Genomic DNA, 18,617 nt, shown 5'->3' with positions numbered 1-18,617 from the left:
CGCCTGTCATCTTCGTTGAATGATCGGAAGTTCCTCGCGGAGATCCGCCGGGTAGCTCATGATATCATGCGTGAGTCCTTTTCTCGCTCCTAGAATTGGAACCTCCAAGAAGCAAATATTCAGACTCTGGAACAATGGTTCGTCCCACAAATGAGCGTGGCGAGAACCTGCGAGCTAAGGCAAGCCGGCACTTTCCTTTTGCAGAGGATCCGGTCCTGAGCAAACTGAGTGTGACACAATGGAAACTCGGAATGAGCCTCCTCCCCGTGACGGTTATATTCTTTTCGAACTTGATTGCGAATTTCATAGCTTACGGCGGACTCGGTCAACGTAAATGGGAGTCGCCGTGGTACTATTCTATCATACTGGAGACGCAACTGTATCTGAACGCGTTTCTTTACGCTGCCACCTACGTGGGGGCAATCAGTTTTCACGTGGTGTTGCCTTTGCTCCGCATGACGGTCCGAGAGTTCGAGGATGCGGCAAACACATCGGACTGTCACAAGCTGCATGTGAGTCCTCGATGGGTCCCAGAGGATAATTGTCGTTTCCGGCTACACTGGTTCGGATGAAAGCAGGTAGTTCGGAGGCTTGTTTTTCAGGTGGCGATCCGCAGTCACGAGACGGCATGCCGTCTGATTGCTATTACCGACCGGATCGCGAGTTTCTCTTTTGGCACGATGTTAATCATAGCCGTGCCGCAAATCGCAATCACATTCAACAGCATGGATAAAGTCCTACGCGACCCCTTCGCCACGAAACAGTCCTTGATCTACTCGCTCGGTCAATTTTCCTACATGACCACCTTCTTGATACTGGCTTCGGTGATACACAAGAACGTGAGGCACTCCGACTTTGGAAGTTCTTTTACCGGAAAGCAGATCTTCAAAGACGAGCTGAAGACGAGCATAACGGAAGTTTCTTCGCCTGCAGGCTCACAGGCCTCAAATTATCCTTAACTGCCGTGTGCACAAGGACAGAAACTTCGACGCTCTGAGTTCCCAATTCACGAGAAGATTTCACTGCTGTACTTTTGGATACACATTCTTCAGCTTCCTCACTTTCAAGAAAGAGACCATACTGAGTGTGAGTGGGTTTCAGAAGCGGTGAAACGAAGGGGAACTTGTCGGCATTCCGTCCTCTGCTATGGGGTCGCCATTGCAGGTCCTCAACATCATAATGACGTACCTAATCGTCGCGTCACAGATGAAATCGACCTGAGGTCAGCGCATCCGCAACATGCAAGGCATATATGTACCCTCGACGAGGCAGCTGAAGAAACTACCGCGAGGCTCGCTCCGCTTGAATCTATGTCCTGGAGGAGCCTTCTGGCCTTGATGGATGCCAATGACGACTCGGTTGTAAAAATTTGTATTATCCTTCCCGACGAACTGGCGGGTCACGCACACGCAGACTACGCGTTCAGGATTCAATTGCGCGCCATAGTCCAGTCGGACGCAGGTTCACCAAACAACTGATACAGTTACCCGAAGTTTACTCAATTCCTGCTTGCTCAGTGCTAACTTGTCTTCCGAATATTGTCATCCCCCTTTCGTCATTCGAAATGTTCAGAGATGCACGGGATCCCGAGGCCCCAATAGAACGTCGATATGAAGCTTCTCAAGGGAAACTTCGAGAGCAGGGAGCCAGTTCCGTCCACCTTCCTTCTTGTCCTCGTTTGTGGGAGCCGTAGAGGTTCTCTCGCGCTCTCCCGCCTCGAGGAGGAGCCATCTGCGATCAGAGGATACTGTTCCTAGCAAGGACGATCGAGGCGAGGAATCCCGCACATAGGAGTCCGATCCGCTTCCTCATCCTGATTATTAAATTCCTTGGCGCACCCTGACCTGATAATGGTCCTTTCCCATTTCCCGGCACTGTTCGGAGTGATTTATGCAATTTGTTCAACCGGACCAGGAGCGCTCGATAGGAACGACGTCGGAGATGCGCGTATCCTTCAGAATCCTATCGAGGAAACTGCGTGTTCAGCTCCGCAGCTAAGTAGTCGCTTGTTGGAGGTCTCGCCTATTTCGTTTCGCTCAGAATGCTATCGCAGCTCACCAATCGATGTTGACCGTCTCCTCCGTCACCACTGGTTCAGGCGGTGCTCACGACATTTAGGCTCCGGGTTAGAAAAGAAGTGAAACACTCGGGAGCTGTGGTGTGTAGTCCGGAAAGTGACCATTGGGAATCTCTCGGGTTGGTAATGGTTCACTCTCGAATTTTTGAGCTGGAGAAAACATATGTTCTCCCGGGAGGCTTTGGCCTACGTAAGAAACCCTGCAATATAGGGGTCAGATAGCTTGAAAACTTCTGACGTCGAAATCATGCTCAATCGCTTCTCTCAATATTGTTTTTCTATCCTTTCGGTCTTCAGGGTCTCCGGGATAATGTCGGAAAAGCTATTATCCCTACACCCCGGCCGGTCCGACGCTAATATCGCAGCGTTTTCTTAGTCAGGCCAAGACCTTTCGAAAAAACATATGCCACCTCCAACTCGAAAATTCAAATGTGAACGCTTGGTGTGAGGCTTCATTCCAACGCGATACTTCAAGACTTCTTCAGCCGAGAATGATGCGTATCGAGCGGTGGGTCCATGGAGCGTTTTGTTCGTCATGCCTTCTGTTACCGCAATGGTCAGGAGTATGCAAGCATATTGATCACCAGCCGGGCGCTGGCTTCGCTCGCCGGCTGGGAATGGGTTGTCAACGTGGCTCGTGGAGTGCAACTATGGTTGTTTTCGACGTTGACGATTCGCCGGTATTTTTTTTCGCGGTATTCTTGAAATTATCAAGAGTTACTCCTTATCATTGCGTTGGAGCATCTCAACAGTCAAGTTGAGATGCTCCCAATGTCGCCCCTTAATTCTCCATTGGAAGCGAGTTCTCTTAGCAGTTGGTTGCATGGTCATTTCGATGGAGATGATACTGACGCACAGGAACCAAACGTGTCTTACGCTTCTCGAAGCTTCCTGAGGGAACTGATGGCGAAGCACAGAGCACGAAGGCTCGCTCTACGTTTCCCGAAAGAATATTGATATATTTCCTATCAATCTCGACTTGGATGAGTGTAATTGGAGGAAAATTTATCGCTAAAAGGATTGACGGTACGACGAGCCTCGGATTTTTTTGACGTGAAAACGTCTTTAAAATGTCTCTAGTAGCCGGTCCAAGAAACTTCGTCCTCCATGCAGCGAAATCTACCCCGCTTTTGCGGGGCTGAATCTCCGCTGGCAGGCATCGGATTATCACGAGGATTGGGTCGGAAGATTGCAAAACGGGACATTGTCCCGATCAATTTTCGTCCGGAACTGAACTGAGAAGGGGTTCCATTGGAGGATTTCTGTCGACCCTGTCTTCGACTGCGGTTTCGTGTGGTGCCTCGCGGTTCCCCGCAGACATACCCCCTATAGAATAAGAACGCACGCGCTTCCTTTGCCGAGCCGTTTTTTTGCTCTTTCGCGCCACCAATTTCGGCGCACATGTGATTCGGCGGCTGCGGAGCGATAACCCGGTGTGCAAGTAGATGTTTTTCCGCTTATCTCCTACCCCTCCACCAAGTAATTGTCGAAAAACCCTCCTACTTGACCTCGAAACCCATGTGGTTCTAAGGTGCGCTGTTCTTCGATTCTGGTGCCCAAGGCACGGATTTAATTCTGTGGGGCGGATATCGTCCTCTTTAGCCGCGTCCGGTAATTGCGGCCCTCGGCCGCGTTCGATGGCCGACGTTTCCGGATGAGGAATTGGGCCGAAATCGCACACGAGTGCGGTCCCGGGGACCGCGTTTCCCGCAATGCTCAGCCATGTCTCATGTGTATAGGCGGGTGGGAGTCGCTCACTCAGGGACGATGTACAGATATTCGGATAGTCAGTACCGGGCAGATATTTTTGTTCAGATGGACGACAGTTGACTGGATTCTTTGCAGAACTCGAAATATCACGCTGCTCGGTGCTGGATCAAGTCCTATTGATCTATGGATTCGGAGGAGGTCGGGAATTCGAGGGTATCGGGGATTCTGAATGGATCGTTGGGCCTTCATGAGGGCTCGGAAACACAGGGTGGCCAGTCAAGGGTCGCGAGCTTTTTTTCTCGGGGTCGCGGACCTTCCTTTCCATATATGCCTCAAGGGAATGTCCCCAGACCGAGCACGGAACTCCCGACTATATTGCTGACGTTTATTCCGCAAGCTTGAGCGATTCGGGTATAGGTGAACTTACAAAGAGCTCCTTGAAGTCCCTGTCAGCCTTCTGGACTATGGTTTCGGGATGAGCTTATGTGAGGGAGGAGCGCGATAGGCGACAAAGCAGATCGTGGCGAAAGAACGCATCATAGAACCGCTGGGCTCGGGAGACTCAGTCTTCCATGGGGCATCTGACGTCCATTCCGGGAACCTGCTCTCCGAACCATCTGAATCGGAACAAGCGAGGCTCTGATCGCCCTCCTGATGGGGTTCGATCACTCAACTCTAAACCAGTTGTTCGGGATGTTCACCTGTCGAGACAATGGCATTTGGCAATGGCGACCATTGGCCGCTCATCAGCTTCAACTAAATGCTCAGTGACAATCCACCACTGTGACTCAGTGTCCGTCAGCTCGAAACATATTTATTCCGAACGCCGAATCGCTAGCCGAGGAAGGAGGAGCTACCCATCAATACGAATTCTCTATATGGTGTCGAAGTTTATTCTAGTGGAGTCACTCAGTCGATCAAATTCGAACAGAAAGAAATCGGTGTTTCAGCTTGGACGGAGAAAAAATCAACAAAGGCTCGGGACCAACGATTCATTGCAGAACCTTCCCAAAAGATCAAGAATGATCGCGGCTGTATTCCAATCGGACCTCATCCGATGGTGCTTCCGATGCTCACCATCATAATCGGGTGAATACCAGTGTAGTTCGCGAATGTACAGAATCAAGACACACCGGAATCTGAAGCGACATCGAGCTTTGCTCCATGTTGTCCATCGAGTTATCCCGAAACGACATGGCATGTGTCTCGTAATTCGAATAAATGATACGCACGATATATTCGCTCATAGCGAGGCTCATATCGATGATCCCATCAAAATTAGGTCCGAGGGTAAAAAATCATAGCGGCCTGAGTCTATTGCGGCTCAGACACACTGATGCCCGGGATGAGCATCAATCGGACGACTGGTTCTCGAAAAACATTCCCAGCACTCGAGGCAGGTGTGCTGCTCCCTCGCGCGGGGCATCTCTGTGGAAAATATCAGACTCCCTGATACTCTAGAGCTGAAGACTCATTCATTCATTCATTCGCTTTGAGACTCTGACTGCTCGTATACTGACGCGATGAATGATGGAATCAATCAGTTGCGAGCTCAATAATTCAGTGCGGAGCAGATTGCAGCTTATGAATACCATCATTTTGTAGTCACCCGCCCCTCAATCTGCGATACCCGTTGGATAGAGCCTCTAACATCGATGGAGGACATCGTTCCGACACACGATGTAAGTTTTCAACCCTTATTGGAAGGAGCAGATCCATCTGATAACCGTTCATTTTGAGGGTGAAAAATGATTGGTCAGTATTCCCGAGATTTTCCATCTGGATAGTTTCGCGAGGATTCCAGACCCCCAAACGTAGGCTCGCGTGAAAACCGCGCAGCTCGCTCGATCCGCCACCAACCGACCTCATGTTTGGGACTTGCACAGCTAGAGGGCGCTGCGCGGCATCTAGAATAACGGACTAGCACAGAGTCTGTTATTCTGACGGCCGTCGTCCATGCATCCATATCGACGACTGCCGAGTCCTCACAGGAAAGACGATGAATTGATGGATCGCGCTTAACGGGACTCGACGAGATTGGGTGATTTTCACAGCAGCATCGCAATCGGCCCTCTCCGTTCCGGAGAGACCGCTAAACGACGGAACACGAGCAGCTGCACGGTTAACCTTCATCTGGAGTAAACAGTGGGAGAAAAAATGTCTTCTCCAGCTCTCAAAGTGGTGACCGGTAAGTTGAACCCTTGGAATCTCACCGAACCGAGCTAATCAGCTTTCGAGCCCCCCGAGACTCTCAATCGGAGGATCTGAACTAAGCGACTCGACTCTCGAGCATCTTACCATTGAGGACCGTAATCATAACAACCTCAGAATGGCCGAGATCCCCTTCGAAAGCGCGAGCTCAATACAGTCACTACTCGGGCTCAGAATACTCCCATGGACGGATGAACAGTATTTAGGTCTGATAACGGTACTCTCGAAGCTGGTCGATCCGAGGACCGGACGCGGAGCTTCTTAGAAGCGGACTGTCAGTCCGAGTCGGAAAAACACAGATGCTTAGTCATGTCCGGAGTCCGCGTTTCACCTGACATCCTCGATGCACGAAAACTTGCGGGGAGGCAGCCAACCATAAACCCCGCAGTCACAGTCTCACGAAAGGGAATTCCGACTTGGGCAACCATGCTATTTTTCTCGGAAGGACAATCAGTCGATAATCGTCGAATGGAGCCTCCATTCGGTACCGTGACAGATGGGAGAGATTCAGAGAGAATGGCAAGAAACAGCATTTGTCTTCCGAACAGCCTAATTGATATGCTAGACAGACTTCCTGCTCAATTGTTACCTGATGTACCGGGAGAGCTTCCACGAGCCTTTCTGCCTTTCAGGACTCAGAGCTATAGCCAGCCGGAGCACTCGATGTGTCAGCTCTCTGACACCGACGAAAAGCGAAGTAGAAACTCACACTGGTCAGAAATATGATAAGGAGGACTTCAGAAATGTTCGGTGAGTTCACTTCTCCGGAAACTGTGGAAGAGTATGTGGAGCCGGCGATTTCTTGCGTGTTCCGGCAAGTGCTCATCCGCCACCCTTTCGGGGTTTAGGAGATCTTATCTCTGACTTGGCGACACCTATTTCCTTCGCGCTGATTCCGAATCTTCTCGAGTGCTTCGAGGGAGCACTGTTGGTGCCAATGATGTGTCAGGTAGAGGATTCGCAACTCACATTCCGGACGCTCAAAGAGGTGGAGAAGCTCTCTGACTCTCTGAGAGTCCGGTACCCCAATGGATCCCGCTGTTTTCCTGCGGTGTAGCAAAGAGTGTGAGCTTCCCGAGTGAATACTCTCTGGTATGAGCCAGATCAAGTCGATTTGAAAGGAAGATCAAGAGTCGGATCGAAGAAATCAACGCGAAAAATTCGTCACGATTCCTCTTCCGCAGGTTCGTCGGAAGACCGAAGCAAGTGAATCCGAACCATGCGATCAAACTGATTGCTGAAGTGCCTCCAATCGAGGTCGAGAGTCGGAAAACTTTCTGCAACGGAGGCGATGGCGCCCTCGGACACCCGAAGGTCTTCATCAATCTGGATAAACCTGGCACCCAGTCGTGTCTGTATTGCGGTTTGCGCTATGTGCAGAAGCATCATGACCATTGACGAGGATCTGGGGAACCTGTCTAGTTAGCCGTTGTTTATGCTCGAGGAGAAGTTCTCATCGAATAAAGCTTTGTTTCCATCTCAAGTCCTCGTACGGGACTACCTAGAGAAATGCTGCGATAGAAGACTTTTTTATTCTTCGGGATCCGCTTAAGGCCGATAATGAAGAGATCGAACCAGGATATTCGAGATTGGGGGAGATTTCAGGATGATGATCCGCTACGAATCTGCCGGTTTTATTGCTCGGATCGGTCGTACGGGTGTTTTACATGAGGGAAGGTCTACAGGAAAAGGGGTGAGCCGGAAGCTCGAATACGCGGGATTAATCATTCTGGAGAACGGTGAGCGCATTAAGGTTACACATCAGAATCACTCCGCGCTGTAATTATGATGTGACCAGACTCATCAATACAGACTAGGGAGGGAGAGCGGAGAATACGAGAGATCACGATAGATGCTCATACTACCCGCAATCGACTATTGCACTATCGAGCGGCTGATCAACCTCATTTGGGGCTCACAACAGAATCGTAAGAGTCATTTCGCTACCATGATCGAGATGTCTTAAATGTTACAAAACCTCATCTATGCTCCATTGTTCCACGAGAGTAAGACTCTGGGAAATCATCATCTGAGGGTTATCGGATACGGATTCGCTCCATCTTCTGACTAGAGGCGGTTGCTTGGAATTTCGCAGAAAGCGAATTTGTTCGACTTATTTGTTTCTATACACCCGGGCAGAATTATTTGAATAGAAGTCTCCCGCTGGGAGAGAGCGAGATAATGTCACGGGTATCGTGTAGGTAGTATTGGAAACCTATGTAAGTTCTCGGAGTTTCTTCGGCTTTTTCTTGTATCCTCATCTACTTGTCAACTCCGAGCACGTCGACTTCTTCTTCTTCCTTCTGGGTGCTGTCCGGTGCTTCTGGTGAGCCTTCGCGACTCCCGTTCTCATCCTCGACGTTGGTGACCTCTGGATTATCTTGGGAAGTGTCCGCATCGTCGGACTTGCCCTCATCTCTCCTCAAGCTGATCGGTAGGGGCTGTCGCAAGAAATGCGTGTTCCACAGTCCGAGCCAGTGCGCAGCGATGCGCGAGTGTAGGTCGATATTGAAGCGAGAATGTTCGTCAACGTTGCCCGAGCCTGTTGGAGAGAAATTATGACTGAATCATCCCATCTATACGGCTCCCTTGCGAGGTCCCCACAGAAGACTTCTTGGATTCAAATACGAAACACTTGCTTAGTGGACCACACCAATCATGACAGGATGAAGCTTTCCGTTTGAGCCGGTCACTTGGAATCATGTTCTGTCTGAAGAGTCTCTTTTCCTTTCGTTTATATCTCCGTAGAGTCAGACAACTCAATGAAGGGTTAGAGATCCGATTTTAGATGAATGTACTTCTAAACCTGACCTTGCGCTCTGCCGCGGTTGTCGTCGTTCGAAGCCTTGAATTGTTGTTGAACTTGGAGGATTGCATCAATCGAGAAATTCTTCGCGTTTCTCGACGCGCTCGACGCTTCCTGAGCTGGGATTTGCGGATCCCCTGACGTAGACGGCGAGACGTCTCTGGCCTGCGGGATTGTCTGGAAATTTTCGTTCTCGCGTCAAATTCGGGAGCCCCCCAATCGCATCGCAGGGATTCACCACTTCATGATGAATCATCGATTTGGACTACGTCGAGGACTCATTCTTACGGATATATTCCGGAGGCTGAAATCGTGGTTCCTCAGAGGAGCTATGGCGCTCAATGGACTCGATGGCGACCTCATCAACAGGAAAGGATTGACGAAAGGCGTTGATCTCGCCGCTGGAACTTCTGCGGGAATCGGGAGCGAACATCAGCAGGAGGAAGAAGGTAACTGAATTTAGAGGTCGGCACGTCTTCTGCTTGCGCGTTCGAACCGTCGAGAGTAAGCTCCCGGCTTCCGTAGGACGAGGTACGGAGCTCAACGGATATTCCGATTGTGTTCGGATTATATCGCCTTTCCGGCGTATGAATTGAAAGGGTGACGTTTGGTTTCAGCCCAGATGATCAAGAAAAAGCCCGATTCCTTGGACTTTTCCCGGGAGGCGGCTTCCCGATCGATCGCGTTCAAAGGTACCGAAATCTTCTCGATCACCGCCCCGAGCGGCAGTCGAATTCACCGACCAGCTGCTTGCCGCTGGTCTGGCCCCAGGCGAGCGAGTATACCCGAAAGCTACGACATGCGAGCTGGGGAAGCCTGTTGACGGCTCGGTAACGTGTAGGCCGACGTGGGGTTCTCGGCCAACATGTTACGCTCACTCAAAATCATAGCCGGTCAACGAGCCAGGAAGCGCAATACACAGCTCATATCGCTACTTTCCCCCTATTCAGCTTCCTGCGCTATTAAGGCACTGGGTGCTCTACCGACACTAAGGAGCTTTTGAAGCCGTTGCGGCGACTTGACGCCGTGAGGCGCCGAACCAAAAGACACCGAGGAGCGCTCTTCACGGTGAACTGTGAGTAAGATTCTCTCTCGTCGCTCCTCCGGACGCGAGTTCCTCGCGTTTAGCCTCCGAGGTCTTAATTGTGCGCTCCGAGTATTCTATGCTCTACACCGGCTCGCCGACAAAATAGCTCTCTCACTCAGTCTCGAGACTCAATGAGACGGATCATGGCTATGCTCAAACAACAAATTAGGGGAAGTGGCTTCATCGATGAATCGTGACGGTCCATGTAATTGAAGGGAAGCAGAAAATGTAGCTAAGCGCAGCCCCTGAAGCAGTCCTTAATGCTCGAGAAAATCACGTGTTTCACCGGTGAGACATCGCTAGAGGTGACTCGGACAAAAGTAGCACCATGTGAGCCGGAGTGTGCAAATCGGCTGCTCGTGAGGTCTTAATCCCGCTCCTCCCTCCGGATTTGTTCCCACGACGTTCTTCAATGGGTGGAGAGCCTTGAGTCAATTGAGTTTGTCGGAGACGGGAGCCTCTTCAGCGATCATTGGATCGCTCTCATTTCTGGATTCGCGCTAAATTCAGCTTCACAGTAAATCGGTCGGGATCTCTCGGAGTGAATCCAAGTCGTATTCAAGAATATCGGAACAATTTCTCCCCCGTAGAAATTCGATCGCGATGATCCGTGTCGGAGGAGCTCTCGAATAGCGAATAAACAGGAGGGAATCCGACAGTCTTTTTTCACCTCACGACCGACTCGAGCACAGATTGTTGTCGACGCCGCCGGGCGAGTCGCCGTCGAGCATTCGGGGGCCGCATAGTTTGTTGGTGGCGGAAAAGAATTCAATAGAACAATGCACAGTGGAACACCAATAATTGACGAACTCAGTCCGTTCCGTAGAGCCGTTCGCTAAGCCAGGATTTCATTATCCGAAATGTCCGTCGAACGAGGCGTTCGGTGGAAGAGATTTCACTGCATCAGAATTCACGGTTTAAACCCGGAATCGGAGAAGGTCTATCGTCGGAGCCTCACCCAGCCCCATCTGGGAAACTCCGTGTCTGCGGGACAAAGGAGTAACGACAGTTTTAGGAGAGACGACAAGATTTTCCTGAGTCCATTCGAGAGTCATCTTGCCCCGTGGAGGGTTCGTTTCGGATCAAGATTTCCCACCAATCTAATCCGATGGCTAGATGCAATCTTCACCAAGCTTCATGATGTTTTTGACCGCTGCAATCGACGACATCGATGGGAACCCAAACGAAACTACTGCTCACGAGCAGAAATTCTCAGCGAAACAAGTCATTCGTGAAATCAGTATCCTCTCGCTCGGCGACTCACGGCCGTGGCCACTACCTCTTAGATAGAGAAATCAGGAACCAACTAAAGCGTGATCTAGATCCCTCGTGTCGCTAGGGCTCCTGGCGGTCTCTCAGCTCGCGACAAATGACTGCTTGACTGGGTGGGTGGCAGGCGGGCAGGCGAGCGGGTGGTTTGGCACTTTTCCTCTACCAACAATACAGTGGGCATTGGCCCACTTAACTTCGGAGAGGACACACGTGTCGCCTGCAAACAGCCGATAGTAACACCTCAGCGCGCACCTCCTTCACCTACAGCTCGATTGTGTGTGTGTGTGTGTGTCTCCGCGTGTTGCTCTGATCCAGGTCCAACAGGGGTCAGAAATCGGTGTATCTCTTCAAGAATCATGGCGAACCGATTGAACCCATTGCGACTCATCGACACCTCAATTCAGAGGCTCTGAGTCCTCGTCGAAACCTGGAGCTCTCGGCTCGTCCACCTCATGTCGAGGGGAAGAGCTCCGGCGAGAAGTCAATCGATTTCGGAGAACAACTGTCAACTTGCTTCTCTTTCGCCGTTTGAGGGCGCGCATCCATAATGTGGTTCGGAGCTCCGCCCGATTCTCCGCGATGCCTCGGGTCGAGGAGTGGCAAGCGGAGCGTTTCCGGAGAGGACGACAGAAGGATTTGGAGGATTACGGACGTCCTTATCCTATGGAACACTCACACCACGCCAAAAGAACCTGGATCCTTTCCCCTGACTCCCCCTCGCTCCGGCTGCGCGCCTGCCTGACTTCCTGCCCATTTTCGCCGGCAATCACAAGGAGAAAACCACCTGGAGCTCTTGGTGCCAAAAAGAAGTGATACGATTCCGTACGCTGCCACACGAACGGTGAAAGTACTGCTGAATGAATTCGGCTCTCTCCCTCTGTTTCAGGGATTTCTATTATCGAACGGCGATATCATGGTGGACCAAAGGACGCGCGACGTTCTCACCTGCTCCGTGCGGAGATGTCATCGTATTCCTCAGATCGAGTCCAGGGAAATTATCCTGCCGTTCTACCGCCAATCCCTGCGCTCGTTTCAGATTGTATTGCCTACGCTGACCTCTACCTGAAATCTTTAGTTGCACCCTCTCGTAGCAGCATGTAGGGAGGAATCCACTAGAGATACGATTCAAGGAAAATCCGTCCTCTCTCGACCGATGTATATGTACCTTTCCTTTTGGACTTCCGGTTGATCCCGGCTTGATCGAGCCGGTCTCATAGAATCTCGTGAGAATTTTAGATACGCATCCATGTGACACAAGAAGTTGCCGCGAAATATCACAGGGTCGAACCTGTGAAAATGAACCAGAATGTCGTTCAAGGATGACACGGAGATCGAGCGCTAGAACCTCACGGCCGCTTAGTTTATGAAAACGAAGGTCTCTGGAAATCGATTGCCTCGCGAGAGTTCGTCGCATATGACGATTAGACTACGGATAATGATTAACGCATACTCACTCCCATCAAGGCGAGCTCGACGATCCTCCGCCGTATATAATCGGGAAGCGGCCTTCCGTTGATGAAAACACCCCCAAGCTGATTGATTCCGGCTTGTCCTGGAAAGAACTTCTATGAGAAAGCCGCGAATCCGATCCTGAAATCATGCTCTCGAATTTCGCTCCTCGACAAGGGTACATAGAGCGAACTGACTTCCGCGACCCACATGGCTGGCCGAGGTCAGCCGTGGCGAAAGGCGAACGGACTTCCCTGTGCTGCTGCAACCTGTGCGGTTTCTTTACGATGTGGACTTTTCAAAGCTCCAAGCGGCAACCGATTGCCAGCTAATAAATTTTAATACAACTTGTGGGGACTAGTGAGCTCCTGTGAGGGTGTTCGACTGCACGATGAGGGGGAGAAGCACATCATACCTACGATCGCCGCCAACAATCGGCCGCATCCAACCTCCTCGAGCGACTCAGAGCCGGGATCATTCGAGGGAGATTTTTTTAAACTTCACGACTGACCGAACGCGCCCGCTATATCTACTTTATGATCCCGGCTTGTCTAATGTCAGGGATTAACATATGTTCCTGGAATACTGCCGGCGGCGCATTGGGTCGGTCTCGTCCACCTTGGCCAAGAATGAATTCGTGATGACCAGCCGCAAGACCAACAAACCCGAATGAGGCAGCGGATGCCGTTTTCACCCGTTTTCGATCTCATCCTCCTCCTCCCTCGAGTGCTCTTGTTCGATTTCACGGATTATTCTCCCCGAAGGGAACCGAAGGCTCATCATAGAAGGATCCCGCTATCCTGATAAAAATTTCCTCATACTGAAACGTTCCCCGTTCTCAGCGACAGGACGTCCCGCTTCGTAAATCATCGTGCCGAGAGAACCACGCCCTAGAGCTGGTTCCGACAAGAGGTGTCTACCGCGGGGCGGAGATATTCGTCCGCTTCTCGAGTGCGACAATAGAAAATTGAGACGGTCTGTGAGCTGTTAACACGTCGGAAGTGATGATATTTCGAAATGATGCAGAAGGTGAGGAGACAGAAGCAGATATCATGACGACGATATGCGACCACAACGAATAGGTAGGTCGTAGCCTCAAGAGAGAGATCCGAGAGTAATTTCCGGCCACGATTCCCTCGATTGGACCAAACGATCATCATATGCTTCGACCGTTTCCGCAGCTCGGACACGAAACCTCGTTGCCGAAATTCTCTCGCCGAAAATTGATTGTCGGTCTAGTGCTCGATACGTGTCTACTTTGGTGCCTTCCGACGAACCTGATGCCCGCGTGCCTGCTCCAGCTGAAAGTGGCGGAAATGATCCGCATTTCGAATCGATCCAAAGAGGTGTTTTCGTTCGAGGTTAACGGTCAATAGCTACAACGAAACTCGATTTCGAGAGCCGTGCATCCATCCCACGCTGCAGCCATTGACTCGACTCGTGAGGAATCGTCGGAGTTCTATCGAATGCATGGACGTAGAAATCTCGGATCTCGCCTCGATTCGATGATACCGGTTTTCAGAAGACTAGTTTAACAGCGAGAGGACAACTTGCTCGGGCGAGTGAGTTCCACGACACGATGGTCGTGGAAGCGTTCGATTTACGGCATACGAGCTGTTGGCATAGGCTCTCATCCCGGCTTTCAGCGTTATGTCTCGCGCTAGAAGAAAATGTTCGAGGGACCTGGGTAACCGCCGCGCCGCCCCGTTGTTGACGTTGTCGTCATGAGCTGTTCCCACCTGCGCAAAGTCACGCCATGCAGCGAACGACAAGGAACAGCGTGGTGGAGGTGGACATGCCGCGCGCCGTGCAAGGGCTAGCGGCAGCAGAAAATGGCACGCCATACGCCACGCAACGTACGCCGTCGGCACGGCCACTGATGACGTGACGGCAAATAACGACCGACGGAACAGTCTCTTCTGTCCGCGCGGTAAACCACTTGAGCGACGTGACTTCGACCTCTAAGCGGAATTTCTCGAACGGATCGTTGACCCGGGGGGGCGCGGCCGAGGCTTTCCATCGAAAGCCAACCAGAAACGAGCAAATCTGAGCGAGCAGACGAGCGAGCGGGTTAGAGAGCGTGATGGGGATGGAGAATCGGTGTGGTGTATCTTAATCCTTCTCTGACGGCAATTTGATGTCAACGATTTGAGGATGATCGTGATCTCCTTGAGGCTCACGCACTCCGTGCTTCTCGTGGCGGCTTAACTAAATAGCGCACTGGATTTAGCCACACCTGCCACGCACACACATTCTCTCACTGAGAGCAGGGCTGACTGACTGGCGGCTGCTCGACGACTGAGTGAGTCGGCTGGCAAGAAAGGAAGAATCAAGAGCCGAGGCACGCCGTCGGGTTTCGCTCTTCATGACAGGCCTCTTTGTTCCTATCCCGACTTCACTTCGAGTAATTCCAGGGCTCAGGCTCAGTTCAGAAGCAACGACTCCAGGTCCACGGGGAAGGCGTTCCTGTGCTCGTACGGCATGAACCGTCGATCCCGGAAAAGCTGAACTTCGAGAAGCCGTACTCCGTAGCGCGTGAGAGGGAAACTCGATATTCGGACCGGAATGTAAGTTCCTCGAGGCGCGGTCGCGGGAGCTCCACGGAATCCCGCGGCCGAGTCATGGCGTCATGCCGCCAGCGGCCGCCAGCGGTAGTCACGGGTTTGGCGGAGACACCGGGCGAATTCTATCCGAGCATCTATCAGAGAGTAGATCGAACGATGCTCGTGAGTAATGAGCGGGCTCCACAAAAAAATTCCTCTTTTGGCCGGAGGCTGGTCACATCTTCAAGATGGGGACCAGTGTACTCCCCGTGTCGAATTCGACCGAAAGATGGCTCTCTCAGAGAACTGAGACAACGCCAACTGTCCACGCCGGAAGCTGGGGCTGACGGTGGAAAACAGAGGAATTTCCGTCGGCATTTACCCAGAGGATCGGTCATCGCGCAAGCAACCTCCGGATCCTCAGGGGTGAACCTGTCAGCAGCAGAATCCTCGATCGGGACGAGGTCAACGCTGCTGCGCGGTTCCGCAGATGACGCTCAGAGTTCTGGCTTCGCTCGGCGATACCGATGCTCCTGAATCCGCGCAGCGATCATCAGCACGGTTGCCGATGGGACAATGAGGGGTCGATCATTCTCGCCAGCCTCACCCTCTCAGATTAGGCGGATATCAGAGCGCAGATGAATTTCCATGATTTTTCGGATTTGAGTTGATGAAATGAATACGTGAGGCTCGGGTTCCACAAGTTCATCATCTTGACGTTAAACCCCTAGTAGTCTTGCTTCCAGCAGCTCTCCATCCTAGATTAAGCGTGAAAACTCGACTGGGTAGGAAGTCGCCGTCTTTCCGGGCTCAAGGAACCGAATTGGCGGAGTTTCGCTGTGGTGGCGTTCGATGAGAATTTAACGTAATAGATACTTCGATGCCTCTCGACGGCGCAAATCTGCCTTTCGGGGTCCATCACAGCTCTGAGAGATTCGCGGCAACAGTAGTTCCATCGTATTTGAGAGGCGAGAAGAGATTCCATGAATCCGCCGCTGTCCCGTAACTGTCCCTTCAAGCTCTTCCCGATGGGAGATCCACTCAGCTTTCACTCGCTTGAAGATCAGAACCCTGCCGCGAAATGGTCCCTCGCCGGCAGGTTTTCATTCAGATAATTAGCTCGCGAGTCTCAGGTCATGCTTGCAGGACTTAAAACTCGAGACCGAAGTAGTTCATCAAGACGACCGAGGCGTGGTGCGGAATATCGAATTTCCGCACGGAAGCTTGATAAAATTGCGAGGAACAACCAGGAGGCGGTTTCCATCATTCGAATCCGGCCAATATTTGGTGTTGAATGAAGACTCGATCGTGGAACGACTTTCGTACCGCTAGTTCCATGGAGCCCGAGAACTCGAGGAACGCTCTTAGACGTTCTTTCGCGACATGACCTCATCGAGACATTCTGATTTGTCGCGAGGGGGTGCTTTCGTATGCGAGTTCTGCCTCGGAACCTAAGACGATCTTTTCCGAGTCCCAGAAATCACCTCCGGACGTAACAGCGCGATGAACGATTCGCGCATCTTCCGTGAATTCATATTACCGGAGCTGGCCATGGGCAGAAAGTTGTGTTGCGTGGGAGATGGTTGGCTCGGATCTGCCGTCACGCTGCCCACGCACTCCGTCACCGCGTTCGTTCACGAGACGATTTTCACGAACAAGGCGCGGGATCAGCACCTGCGTGAGGTACGGCGGTTAATGCAAAACGTATCGCGCGTCGCAATGCCCTTCCTTCATCCCCTGAAGCTGACAAATACGAAAAGAGAGCTCCGAGCACCTCCCCCTCTCCATATCAAGTAGGTGCAGTATAGGGAAGTATAGAAAGATGGAATACTCATAGGCAGTGACAAAGCATCCTCCCCATCCTGGTTACAAGCCGTCTGCCGGCTAATTCGTACGGGAACTGTGGTTGGCTCGTGTTTCTTCCGGGCGAGCCCCGGCAAAGGCTCTTCGAGCTATGGCCAAGCGGAGCTGGGTGCGCAAGCCGCCGCAATTCGCGGTAAGAGTGGAGACGGAGAAGTTGAAATTTCAGCACCGGAATGAGGCGAGGTGCCGTGGAACATCGCTTCCGGAGTCACCCATGTAACCCTCCGCAAAACTCAGGTCTGCAGCTCGCGAGCTTGTTCTGCGGACTGGCATCTCGGGTGCACCTGCTCTCGAGTCCGCTGTTGAGGCCAGCGTTCCACATACAGGTCTCCTCAAGTCCTGCATTCTGCTGAATAAGTCCCGTGCCTGGGCAATCTTTGGGGCTTACATTTGGAAACAACAGTATTCGTGATTCAAGGCCATCAAACGTCGAAGCCTACAGTATTTTCTTCGTGCTTTCCGGTCCATATTCCTGCGAATCAAAGGCTCGAGCTACCGCAGTAACTCGGAAGGGTACCTACAGCCAAATGCACTTGTGAAGAGTTAGGAGAAAATTTTCGAATAGCTCAGCCACACCGCAAGGGACAACTCAATCTCCCGCCCACGGGTTGTCGGAATCGTATTCCGCAATCATTTTAAAACCTTTCTGGCGGGAACTTGGCGAGATCGAATAATCCTCCTCGGAGAACGCACATTTCCAAAGGTGTGGCGAATACAAGCAAACGCTCCATCGACATGACGCCCGGGCTTTCCGCGAAGATTACACCATCATTCATACGTGACCTGGTTCGGGAAGAGCACGGAGCCGATAAAAAGTAATGAGTTGTGTGGGGCACCATGCTTCATCGGGAATATGCCTGGTTCGCAAGCGGGGCTGGAGCCCTCTTCCGGCGAATTCCGGACTCTTAGGCATACGATAGTTAACTTCGGGAAGACTCCGTGAAGCATTCCGACACGCATAGCGAAGCAAAATGATGCGGGAGGAGATCGAAGCATTCGGGAATCTTCGATTTTACGTCAGCCAGTGTCCATCGCAGCTTTCGGATGACATTCTCTCTTCGTATGAAGCGAGATCTCTGAACTTCACACTGGGGAATAGCTTTCCCCGGACATCTTTTCGTTAGCGTTTGGGGATTACAATATAAACTCACCCGAATGCGGCATGTTTGAGGAAGCTAATCTCGTTGACGAATGTGCACAGATTTCCGCGGCTGGAAACGTCTCTCCGGGTCACCCAGCTGCAGGACACTGTGTCAGCTCGCAAAGCAAGTCAAACAAATTTTCATTTTGAAGAGCATAACATTTTGATCTCCATGACCGGTCTCCATCCTAGGCTGGCCAGTCAGCCAGCGAGAGAGAGGCCACGCCCCAGGACCGAGGCTCCGCCCCCGAGAGCCCGGAGGGTTGTCATTGGCTTAAATGCTATCCTGGGAGCTCGAACCTCGCCAATGACTACCTACATTGAAGCGCGAGGTCCTTATCTTCTGCCGAGACTGCAGCCTCGCTGATAAGAAACCAACGCGGAGCTCAGTCTTGCAAGCCTGCCGAACAGCTTCTGCCATGAGTGGGTGACCGAAAGCGAGGAGTCGCGCTCTGCAG

The 18,617-nt window shown here is 51.8% G+C and overlaps 2 protein-coding genes across 2 annotated transcripts; one reads left to right on the top strand and one right to left on the bottom strand.

The window, feature by feature from the left end:
• The first annotated feature begins 5,744 nt into the window (after positions 1 to 5,744).
• Positions 5,745 to 7,512, top strand: ND-13A (NADH dehydrogenase (ubiquinone) 13 kDa A subunit). The gene is made up of 3 exons (XM_003744399.1): positions 5,745 to 5,975; positions 6,631 to 6,748; positions 7,183 to 7,512. The coding sequence occupies exons 1-3, from the start codon at positions 5,945 to 5,947 to the stop codon at positions 7,394 to 7,396; spliced, it is 363 nt and encodes a 120-aa protein (XP_003744447.1). The 5' UTR covers positions 5,745 to 5,944; the 3' UTR covers positions 7,397 to 7,512.
• A 747-nt stretch (positions 7,513 to 8,259) lies between these two features.
• On the bottom strand, positions 8,260 to 18,182 carry LOC114828284 (paired box protein Pax-2a-like). The gene is made up of 7 exons (XM_029111759.1): positions 18,170 to 18,182; positions 12,618 to 12,715; positions 12,329 to 12,451; positions 12,109 to 12,232; positions 9,093 to 9,214; positions 8,810 to 8,981; positions 8,260 to 8,540 (listed from the first exon to the last, which is right to left on the bottom strand). Exons 1-7 carry the CDS (start codon positions 18,180 to 18,182, stop codon positions 8,260 to 8,262), a joined length of 933 nt encoding a protein of 310 aa, XP_028967592.1.
• Between the last annotated feature and the right edge of the window lie 435 nt (positions 18,183 to 18,617).

This window comes from Galendromus occidentalis, unplaced genomic scaffold (genome assembly GCF_000255335.2).
Source record: "Galendromus occidentalis unplaced genomic scaffold, Mocc_1.1 scf7180000077466, whole genome shotgun sequence".
In the NCBI taxonomy this organism is placed as follows: Eukaryota; Metazoa; Arthropoda; class Arachnida; order Mesostigmata; family Phytoseiidae; genus Galendromus; species Galendromus occidentalis.
Note: the sequence above shows the minus strand (reverse complement) of the source record. Positions and strands in the feature narration are given on the sequence as shown.